The sequence below is a fragment of the Panulirus ornatus genome, chromosome 1 (assembly GCF_036320965.1).
Source record: "Panulirus ornatus isolate Po-2019 chromosome 1, ASM3632096v1, whole genome shotgun sequence".
In the NCBI taxonomy this organism is placed as follows: domain Eukaryota; kingdom Metazoa; phylum Arthropoda; class Malacostraca; order Decapoda; family Palinuridae; genus Panulirus; species Panulirus ornatus.
This window is the reverse complement of record NC_092224.1, coordinates 73,040,767-73,053,259: the sequence shown is the minus strand read 5'-3', so window position 1 is coordinate 73,053,259 and position 12,493 is coordinate 73,040,767. Positions and strand designations below refer to the sequence as shown.

At 42.7% G+C, this 12,493-nt stretch overlaps 1 protein-coding gene across 1 annotated transcript in view; it reads right to left on the bottom strand.

Moving 5' to 3' along the window:
• LRP1 (LDL receptor protein 1) overlaps nt 1-12,493 on the bottom strand; it is a 1,167,923-nt gene that overhangs the window by 35,743 nt on the left and 1,119,687 nt on the right. Inside the window, exon 77 of the mRNA XM_071663699.1 lies at nt 7,651-7,765. Coding sequence (XP_071519800.1) covers nt 7,651-7,765 — 115 coding nt within the window. The remainder of the gene's footprint in view (nt 1-7,650; nt 7,766-12,493) is intronic.

The window sequence follows — 12,493 nt, the reverse complement described above, 5'->3', positions numbered from 1 at the left end:
ACTTTACTTCCTCCAGTTTTTCTCCATTCAAACTTACCTCCCAATTGACTTGACCCTCAACCCTACTGTACCTAATAACCTTGCTCTTATTCACATTTACTCTTAACTTTCTTCTTTCACACACTTTACCAAACTCAGTCACCAGCTTCTGCAGTTTCTCACATGAATCAGCCACCAGCGCTGTATCATCAGCGAACAACAACTGACTCACTTCCCAAGCTCTCTCATCCCCAACAGACTTCATACTTGCCCCTCTTTCCAAAACTCTTGCATTCACCTCCCTAGCAACCCCATCCATAAACAAATTCAACAACCATGGAGACATCTATATTCATTTAATTATTTATTTTGCTTTGTCGCTGTCTCCTGCGTTAGTGAGGTAGCGTAAGGAAACAGACGAAACAATGGCCCAACCAACCCACATACACATGTATATACATACACGTCCACACACGCAAATATACATACCTATACATCTCAACGTATACACAAATATGCACACACAGACATATACATATATACATATGTACATAATTCACACTGTCAGCCTTTATTCATTCCAATCACCATCCCGCCACACATGAAATAGCAACCCCCTCCCCCTTCATATGCATGAGGTAGCGCTAGGAAAAGAAAACAAAGGCTACATTCATTCACACTCAGTCTCTAGCTGTCATGTAATAATGCACTGAAACCACAGCTCCCTTTCCACATCTAGGTCCCACAGAACTTTCCATGGTTTACCCCAGACGCTTCACAATCCCTGGTTCAATCCATTGACAGCACGTCGACCTTGGTATACCACATCGTTCCAATTCACTCTATTCCTTGCACGCCTTTCACCCTCCTGCATGTTCAGGCCCCAATCACTCAAAATCTTTTTCACTCCATCTTTCCACCTCCAATTTGGTCTCCCACTTCTCCTCATTCCCTCCATCTATGACACATATATCCTCTTGGTCAATCTTTCCTCACTTATTCTCTCCATGTGACCAAACCATTTCAAAACACCCTCTTCTGCTCTCTAAACCACACTCTTTATTACCACACATCTCTCTTACCCTATTATTACTTACTCGATCAAACCACCTCACACTACATATTGTCCTCAAACATCTCATTTCCAGCACATCCACCCTCATCTGCACAACTCTATCTATAGCCCATGCCTCACAACCATATAACATTGTTGGAACCACCATTCCTTCAAACATACCCATTTTTGCTTTTCGAGATAATGTTCTCAACTTCTACACATTCTTCAATGCTCCCACAACTTTCACCCCCTCCCCCACCCTATGATTCACTTCCGCTTTCATGGTTCCATCCGCTGCCAAATCCACTCCCAGATATCTAAAACACTTCACTTCCTCCAGTTTTTCTCCATTCAAACTTACCTCCCAATTGACTTGTCCCTAAACCCTACTGCATCTAATAACCTAGCTCTTATTTACATTTACTCTCAGCTTTCTTCTTTCACACACTTTACCAAATTCAGTCACCAGCTTCTGCAGTTTCTCACATGAATCAGCCACCAGCGCTGTATCATCAGTGACCAACAACTGACTCACTTCCCAAGCTCTCTCATCCACAACAGACTGCATATTTGCCCCTCTTTCCAAAACTCTTGCATTCACATCCCTGACAACCCCATCCATAAACAAATTAAACAACCATGGAGACATCACACACCCCTGCCGCAAACCTACATTCACTGAGAACCAATCACTTTCCTCTCTTCCTACACGTACACATGCCTTACACCCTCGATAAAAACTTTTCACTGCTTCTAACAACTTGCCTCCCACACCATATATTCTTAACACCTTCCACTGAGCATCTCTATCAACTCTATCATATGCCTTCTCCAGATCCATAAATGCTACATACAAATCCGTTTGCTTTTCTAAGTATTTCTCACATACATTCTTCAAAGCAAACACCTGATCCACACATCCTCCACCACTTCTGAAACCACACTGCTCTTCCCCAATCTGATGCTCTGTACATGCCTTCACCCTCTCAATCAATACCCTCCCATATAATTTCCCAGGAATACTCAACAAACTTATACCTCTGTAATTTGAGCACTCACTCTTATCCCCTTTGCCTTTGTACAATGACACTATGCAAGCATTCCGCCAATCCTCAGGCACCTCACCATGAGTCATACATACATTAAATAACCTTACCAACCAATCAACAATACAGTCACCCCCTTTTTTAATAAATTCCACTGCAATACCATCCAAACCCACTGCCTCGCTGACTTTCATCTTCTGCAAAGCTTTTACTACCTCTTCTCTGTTTACCAAATCATTTTCCCTAACCCTCTCACTTTGCACACCACCTCGACCAAAACACCCTATATCTGCCACTCTATCATCAAACATATTCAACAAACCTTCAAAATACTCACTCTATCTCTTTCTCACATCACCACTACTTGTTATCACCTCCCCCATATGTAGATATATATATCTATATATCTTATATAATAATTTATCACTGTCTCCTGCGTTACCAAGGCAGCACAAGGAAACAGACTAAAGAACGGCCCAATCCACCCAAGTACACATGTATATACATAAACGCCCACACAGACACATATACATACCTATACATTTCAATGTATACATACATATAAATACACAGACATGTAAATATATACACATGCATATATTCATACATACTGTCTTCATCCATTTCCACCTCCACACATGAAATGACACCCCTCCCCCCAAGTGCATGAGAGGCAGCGCTGGGAAAGGACAACAAAGGCCACATTCCCCCACACATAGTCTCTAGCTGTCAGGTGTCATACACTGAAACCACAGCTCCCTTTCCACATCCAGGCCCCACAAAACTTTCCATGGAAAGAAGAAAGCTGAGAGGAAATGTGAATAAGAGCAAGGTTATTAGGTTCAGTAGGGTTGTGGGACAAGTTAACTGGGAGGTAAGTTTGAATGGAGAAAACCTGGAGGAAGTGAAGTGTTTTAGATATCTGGGAGTGGATTTAGCAGCAGAAGTGAGTCACAGGGTGGGGGAGTGGGCGAAGGTACTGGGAATGTTGAAGAATGTGTGGACGGCGAGAACGTTATGTTATCTTGGAGAGCAAAAATGGGTATGTTTGAAGGAATAGTGGTTCCAACAATGTTATGTGTTTGCAAGGAGTGGGCTATAGTTAGGGTTGTGCGGAGGATGGTGGATGTGTTGGAAATGAGATGTTTGAGGACAATATGTGGTGTGAGATGGTTTGATCAAGTAAGTAATGAAAGGGTAAGAGAGATGTGTGGTAATAAAAAGTGTGGTTGAGAGAAAAGAAGAGGGTGTGTTGAAATGGTTTGGACACATGGGAAGAATGAATGACGAAAGATTGACAAAGAGGATATATGTGTCAGAGGTGGAGGGAACGAGGAGAAGTGGGAGACCAAATTGGAGGTGGAAGGATGGAGTGAAAAAGATTTTGAGCACTAGGAAAACACAAGTTCACATTCATTCACACTCAATCTCTAGCTGTCATGTATAATGTGTCGAAACCACAGCTCCCTTTCCACATCCAGGTCCCACAGAACTTTCCATGGTTTACCCCAGATGCTTCACATGCCCTGGTTCAATCTATTGACAGCACGTCAACCCCAGTATACCACACTGTTCCAATTCACTCTATTCCTTGCACACTTTTCACCCTCCTGCATGTTCAGGCCCCAATCACTCAAAATCATTTTCACTCCATCCTTCCACCTCCAATTTGGTCTCCCACTTCTCCTCGTTCCCTCCACCTCTGACACATATATCCTCTGTCAATCTTTCCTCACTCATTCTTTCCATGTGATCAAACCATTTCAATAAACCCTCTTCTGCTCACCCCACTTTTTATTACCACACATCTCTCTTACCCTATTATTACTTACTCGATCAAACCACATATTGTCATCAAAAATCTCATTTCCAACACATCCACCCTCTTCCGCTCAATCCTATCTATAGCCCACACCTTGTAACCATATAACTTTGTTGGAACCACTATTCCTTCAAACATACCCATTTTTGCTTTCCGAGATAATGTTCTCACCTTCCTCACATTTTTCAACGTTCCCAGAACTTTTGCCCCCTCCCCCACCCTGTGACTCACTTCCACTTCCATGGTTCCATCTGCTGCCAAATCCACTGCCAGATATCTAAAACACTTCACTTCCTCCAGTTTTTCTCCATTCAAATTTACCTTCCAACTGACTTGACCCTCAACCCTACTGTACCTAATAACTTTGCTCTTATTCACATTTACTCTCAGCTTTCTTCTTTCACACACTTTACCAAACTCAGTCATCAGCTTCTGCAGTTTCTCACCCGAATCAGCCACCAGTGCTGTATCATTAGCGAACAACAACTGACACTTCCCAAGCACTCTCATCCACAACAGACTGCATACTTGCCCCTCTCTCTAAAACTCTTGCATTCAACTCCCTAACAACCCCATCCATAAACAAATTAAACAACCATGGAGACATCACGCACCCCTGCCACAAACCAACATTCACTGAGAACTATCCACTTTCCTTTCTTCCTACTCATAAACATGCCTTACATCCTTGATAAAAACTTTTCACTGCTTCTTGGAACTTGCCTCCCACACCATATATTCTTAATACCTTCCACATAGCATCTCTATCAACTTTATCATAAGCCTTCTCCAGATCCATAAATGCTACATACAAATCCATTTGTTTTTCTAAGTATTTCTCGCATACATTCTTCAAAGCAAACACCTGAGGCACACATCCTCTACCACTTCTGAAACCACACTGCTCTTCCCCAATCTGATGCTCTGTACATGTCTTCACCCTCTCAATCAATACCCTCCCATATAATTTCCCAGGAATACTCAACAAACTTATACCTCTGTAATTTGAGCACTCACTTTTATCCCCTTTGCCTTTGTACAATGGCACTATGCATGCATTCTGCCAATCCTCAGGCACTTCACCATGAGCCATACATACTTTGAACATCCTTACCAACCATTCAACAACACAGTCATCCCCTTTTTTAATAAATTCCACTGGAATACCATCCAAACCCACCACCTTGCCGGCTATCATTTTCCGCAAGGCTTTCACGACCTCTTCTCTGTTTACCAAACTATTCTCCCTAACCCCTCTCACTTCGCACACCATCTCGAAAAAAACACCCTAAATCTGCCACTCTATCATCTAACACATTCAACAAACCTTCAAAATACTCACTCCATCTCCTCACTTCACCAGAACTTGTTACTACCTCCCATTAGCCCCCTTCACCGATGTTCCCATTTGTTGTCTAGTCTTATGCACTTTATTTACCTCCTTCCAAAACATCTTTTTATTCTCCCTAAAATTCAATGGTACTCTCACCCCAACTCTCATTTGCCCTTTTTTTCACCTCTTGCACATTTCTCCTGATCTACCTCTTTCTTTTATACATCTCCCAGTCATTTGCACTATTTCCCTACAAAAAATTGTACAAATGCCTCTCTCTTCTCCTTCACTAATAATCTTACTTCTTCATCCCACCATTCACTACCCTTTCTAATCTGCCCACCTCCCACACTTCTCATGCCACTAGCATCTTTTGCACAAGCCATCACTGCTTCCCTAAATACATCCCATTCCTCCCCCACTCCCCTGACGCCCTTTGCTCTCACCTTTTTCCATTCTGCACTCAGTCTCTCTCGGTACTTCCTCACACAAGTCTCCTTCCCAAGCTTACTTACTCTCACCACTCTCTTCACCCCAACATTCTCTCTTCTTTTCTGAAAACCTTCGCCTCCACAAGATAATGACCAGACATCCCTCCAGTTGCACCTCTCAGCATATCAACATCCAAAAGTCTCTCTTCCACACGCCTATCAATGAACAAATAATCCAATAACGCTCTCTGGCCATCTCTCCTACTTACATACGTATACTTATGTATATCCCTCTTTTTTGAACCAGGTATTTCCAATTACCAGTCCTTTTTCAGCAAACAAATCTACAAGCTCTTCACCATTTCCATTTACAACACTGAATACCCCATGTACACCAATTATTCCCTCAACTGCCATGTTACTCACCTTTGCATTCAAATCACCCAACACTATAACCCAGTCTCGTCCATCAAAAATGCTTACACACTCACTCAGCTGCTCCCTAAACACTTGCCTCTCATGATCTTTCTTCTCGTACCCAGGTGCATAGGCACCAATAATCACCATCTCTCTCCATCCACTTTCAGTTTTACCCATAACAATCTAGAGTTTACTTTCTTACGCTCTATTACATACTCCTACAACTCCTGTTTCAGGAGTGGTGCTACTCCTTCCTTTGCTCTTGTCCTCTCACCAACCCCTGACTTTACTCCCAAAACATTCCCAAACCACTCTTCTCCTTTACTTTTGAGCTTCGTTTCACTCAGAGCCAAAACGTCTAGGTTCCTTCCCTCAAACGTACAACCTATCTCTCCTTTTTCTCATCTTGGTGAGATCCACACACATTTAGACACCCCAATGTGAGCCTTCGAGGAGGATGAGAAACTCCCCGCATGACTCTTCTTCTGTTTCCCCTTTTTAAGAACGCTGAAACACAAGGAGGGGAGGGTGGAAGTTCTGGGAGCGTTGAAGAATGTGTGGAAGTCGAGAGCGTTATCTTGGAAAGCAAAAATTGGGTATGTTTGAAGGAATAGTGGTTCCAACAATGTTATATGGTTACGAAGCGTGGGCTATGGACGAGTTGTGCGGAGGAGGGTGGATGTGCTGGAAATGAGATGTCTGAGGACAATATGTGGTGTGAGGTGGTTTGATCGAGTAAGTAATAATAAGGTAAGAGAAATGTGTGATAATAAAAAGAGTGTGGTTGAGAGAGCAGAAGAGGGTGTTTTAAAATGGTTTGGTCATATAGGAAGAATGGGTGAGGAAAGATTGACCAAGAGGATATATGTGTCAGAGGTGGAGGGAACGAGAAGTGGGAGACCAAATTGGAGGAGGAAAGATGGAGTGAAAAAGATTTTGAGTGATCGGGGCCTGAACATGCAGGAGGGTGAAAGGCGTGCAAGGAATAGAGTGAATTGGAAGAATGTGGTATACCGGGGTCGACGTGCTGTCAATGGATTGAACCAGGGCATGTGAAGCGTCTGGGGTAAACCATGGAAAGTGCTGTAGGGCCTGGATGTGGAAAGGGAGCTGTGGTTTCAGTGCATTATACATGACAGCTAGAGACTGAGTGTGAACGAATGTGGCCTTTGTTGTCATTTCCTAGGGCTACCTCGCGCACATGCGGGGGGAGGGGGTTGTTATTTCATGTGTGGTGGGGTGGCGATGGGAATGAATAAAGGCAGACAGTATGAATTATGTAAATGTGTATATGTATATGTCTGTGTGTGTATATATATATATGTATACATTGAGATGTATAGGTATGTATATTTGCGTGTGTGGACGTGTATGTATATATATGTGTATGTGGGTGGGTTGGGCCATTCTTTCGTCCGTTTCCTTGCGCTACCTCGCTAACGTGGGAGACAGCGACAAAGCAAAGCAATAGTATATATTGTTTCATGCAATACACAAAACCCTTTTCTACACACACAAACCTGCTTTCTATAAAGAGGTAGGTAGAAAAATTTTTTACTTACAGCAATAAAAACACCTATGATAACTGTGGCAGTGTTGGGTGATGAGGTTTCAACTTTCTCCGCTCTGAAGTTCTCTGGTGTTCCACATCGATAGCCAGTGTATCCCTCAGGACATCTATAAATTAAAAAATTATACTTAGGAAAACAGATGGAATTGTATGATGCATTTATGGATCTGCAGAAGGCATATGGTAGGGTTGATAGAGATGTTTGTGATATACTGGGGAAGACATGCTGTCGGTGGACTGAACCAGGGCATGTGAACGTCTGGGGTAAACCATGGAGAGGTCTGTGGGGAATGTTAGTGAATAGAGAGCTGTGGTTAAGGTGCATTACACATCACAGCTAGAGACTGAGTGTAAACGAATGTGGCTTTTTTTTTTTTTTGCCTGTTTTCCCGGGTGCTACCTCACTAAAGCAAAGGGTAATGACGCTGTTTCCTGTGGGAAGGGGTCGCGCCAGGAATGGATGAAGGCATGCAAATATATGTACATGTGTGTATACAAAAATGTATGTGTATGTATAAGAATGTATGTTAATATGTATATGTGCATGTATGAGTGTGTGTATGAATGTGTTAGTAGTTTTGATGCACGAGACCGGGTTACAGTGATGGGTGATTTGAATGCAAAGGTGAGTAATGTGGCAGGTTGAGGGAATAATTGGTGTAAATGGGGTGTTCAGTGTTGTAAATGGAAATGGTGAAGAGCTTGTAGATTTATGTGCTGAAAAAGGACTGGTGATTGGGAATACCTGGTTTAAAAAGAGAGATATACATAAGTATATGTATGGAAGTAGGAGAGATGGCCAGAGAGCGTTATTGGATTACGTGTTAAGAGACGCGCAAGAGACTTTTGGATGTTAATGTGCTGAGAGATGCAACTGGAGGGATGTCTGATCATTATATTGTGGAGGCAAAGGTGAAGATTTGTAGAGGTTTTCAGAAAAGAAGAGAGAATGTTGGGGTGAAGAGAGTGGCGAGAGTAAGTGAGCTTAGGAAGGAGACTTGTATGAGGAAGTACCAGAAGAGACTGAGTACAGAATGGAAAAAGGTGACAACAAAGGACATAAGGGGAGTGGGGGAGGAATGGGATGTATTTAGGGAAGCAGTGATGGCTTGCGCAAAAGATGCTTGTGGCATGAGAAGCGTGGGAGGTGGGCAGATTAGAAAGGGTAGTAAGTGGTGGGATGAAGAAGTAAGATTATTAGTGAAAGGGAAGAGAGAGGCATTTGGATGATTTTTGCAGGGAAATAATGCAAATGACTGGGGGATGTATAAAAGAAAGAGGCAGGAGGTCAAGAGAAAGGTGCCAGAGGTGAAAAAGAGGGCAAATGAGAGTTGGGGTGAGAGAGTATCATTAAATTTTAGGGAGAATGAAAATATGTTTTGGAAGGAGGCAAATAAAGTGCGTAAGACAAGGGAACAAATGGGAACTTCAGTGAAGGGAGCTAATGGGGAAGTGATAACAAGTAGTGGTGATGTGAGAAGGAGATGGAGTGAGTATTCTGAAGGTTTGTTGAATGTGTTTGATGATAGAGTAGCAGATATAGGGTGTTTTGGTCAAGGTGGTGTGCAAAGTGAGAGGGTTAGGGAGAATGAGTTGGTAAACAGAGAAGAGGTAGTAAAAGCTTTGCGGAAGATGAAAGCCAGCAAGGCAGCGGGTTTGAATGGTATTAAAGTGGAATTTATTAAAAAAGGGGGTGACTGTATTGTTGACTGGTTGGTAAGATTATTTAATGTATGTATGGCTCATGGTGAGGTGCCTGAGGATTGGCGGAATGCTTGTATAGTGCCATTGTACAAAGGCATAGGGGATAAAAGTGAGTGCTCAAATTAGAGAGGTATAAGTTTGTTGAGTATTCCTGGGAAATTATATGGGAGGGTATTAATTGTGAGGGTGAAGGCATGTACAGAGCATCAGATTGGGGAAAAGCAGTGTGGTTTCAGAAGTGGTAGAGGATGTGTGGATCAGGTGTTTGCTTTGAAGAATGTATGTGAGAAATACTTAGAAAAGCAAATGGATTTGTATGTAGCATTTATGGATCTGGAGAAGCCATATGATAGAGTCAATAGAGATGCTCTGTGGAAGGTATTAAGAATATATGGTGTGGGAGGTAAGTTGTTAGAAGCAGTGAAAAGTTTTTAACGAGGATGCAAGGCATGTGTACGTTTAGGAAGAGAGGAGAGTGATTGGTTCTCAGTGAATGTAGGTTTGCGGCAGGGATGTGTGATGTCTCCATGGTTGTTTAATTTGTTAATGGATGGGGTTGTTAGGGAGGTGAATGCAAGAATTTTGGAAAGGGGGCAAGTATGCAGTCTGTTGTAGATGAGAGAGCTTGGGAAGTGAGTCAGTTGTTGTTCACTGATGATACAGTGCTGGTGGCTGATTCATGTGAGAAACTGCAGAAGCTGGTGACTGGGTTTGGTAAAGTGTGTGAAAGAAGAAATCTGAGAGTAAATGTGAATAAGAACAAGGTTATTAGGTACAGTAGGGTTGAGGGACAAGTCAATAGGGAGGTAAGTTTGAATGGAGAAAAACTGGAGGAAGTAAAGTGTTTTAGATATCTGGGAGTGGATCTGGCAGCGGATGGAACCATGGAAGCGGAAGTGGATCATAGGGTGGGGGAGGGGGCGTAAATCCTGGGAGCCTTGAAGAATGTGTGGAAGTCGAGAACATTATCTTGGAAAGCAAAAATGGGTATGTTTGAAGGAATAGTGGTTGCAACAATGTTGTATGGTTGCGAGGCGTGGGCTATGGATAGAGTTGTGCGCAGGAGGATGGATGTGCTGGAAATAAGATGTTCGAGGACAATGTGTGGTGTGAGGTGGTTGGATCGAGTAAGTAACGTAAGGGTAAGAGAGATGTGTGGAAATAAAAAGAGCGTGGTTGAGAGAGCAGAAGAGGGTGTTTTGAAATGGTTTGGGCACATGGAGAGAATGAGTGAGGAAAGATTGACCAAGAGGATATATGTGTCGGAGGTGGAGGGAACGAGGAGAAGTGGGAGATCAAATTGGAGGTGGAAAGATGGAATGGAAAAGATTCTGTGTGATCGGGGCCTGAACATGCAGGAGGGTGAAAGGCGTGCAAGGAATAGAGTGAATTGGATCGATGTGGTATACCGGGGTTGACGTGCTGTCAGTGGATTGAATCAGGGCATGTGAAGCGTCTGGGGTAAACCATGGAAAGCTGTGTAGGTATGTATATTTGCATGTGTGGACGTATGTATATACATGTGTATGGGGGTGAGTTGGGCCATTTCTTTTGTCTGTTTCCTTGCGCTACCTCGCAAACGCGGGAGACAGCGACAAAGCAAAAAAAAAAGAAAAAAAAATATATATATATATATATATATATATATATATATATATGGAACCATGGGACATATATATATATATATATATATATATATATATATATATATATATACATATATATCTTTCTTTCATACTATTCGCCATTTCCCGTGTTAGCGAGGTAGCGTTAAGAACAGAGGACTGGGCCTTTGAGGGAATATCCTCACCTGGCCCCCTTCTCTGTTCCTTCTTTTGGAAAATTGAAAAATAAAAAAAAAAAGAGAGGGGAGGATTTCCAGCCACCCGCTCCCTCCCCTTTTAGTCGCCTTTACGACACGCAGGGAATACGTGGGAAGTATTCTTTCTCCCCTATCCCCAGGGAATATATATATATATATATATATACATATATATATATATCATACCTACATTCACTGAGAACCAATCACTTTCCTCTCTTCCTACACGTACACATGCCTTACATCCTCGATAAAAACTTTTCACTGCTTCTAACAACTTGCCTCCCACACCATATATTCTTAATACCTTCCACAGAGCATCTCTATCAACTCTATCATATGCCTTCTCCAGATCCATAAATGCTACATACAAATCCATTTGCTTTTCTAAGTATTTCTCACATACATTCTTCAAAGCAAACACCTGATCCACACATCCACACAGTGAATGTAGGTTTGCGGCAGGGGTGTGTGATGTCTCCATGGTTGTTTAATTTGTTTATGGATGGGGTTGTTAGGGAGGTAAATGCAGGAGTCCTGGAAAGAGGGGCAAGTATGAAGTCTGTTGGGGATGAGAGAGCTTGGGAAGTGAGTCAGTTGTTGTTCGCTGATGATACAGCGCTGGTGGCTGATTCATGTGAGAAACTGCAGAAGCTGGTGACTGAGTTTGGTAAAGTGTGTGGAAGAAGAAAGTTAAGAGTAAATGTGAATAAGAGCAAGGTTATTAGGTACAGTAGGGGTGAGGGTCAAGTCAATTGGGAGGTGAGTTTGAATGGAGAAAAACTGGAGGAAGTGAAGTGTTTTAGATATCTGGGAGTGGATCTGTCAGCGGATGGAACCATGGAAGCGGAAGTGGATCATAGGGTGGGGGAGGGGGCGAAAATTTTGGGAGCCTTGAAAAATGTGTGGAAGTCGAGAACATTATCTCGGAAAGCAAAAATGGGTATGTTTGAAGGAATAGTGGTTCCAACAATGTTGTATGGTTGCGAGGCGTGGGCTATGAATAGAGATGTGCGCAGGAGGATGGATGTGCTGGAAATGAGATGTTTGAGGACAATGTGTGGTGTGAGGTGGTTTGAGCGAGTGAGTAACGTAAGGGTAAGAGAGATGTGTGGAAATAAAAAGAGCGTGGTTGAGAGAGCAGAAGAGGGTGTTTTGAAATGGTTTGGGCACATGGAGAGAATGAGTGAGGAAAGATTGACCAAGAGGATATATGTGTCGGAGGTGGAGGGAACGAGGAGAAGAGGGAGACCAAATTGGAGGTGGAAAGATGGAGTGAAAAAGATTTTGTGTGATCGGGGCCTGAACA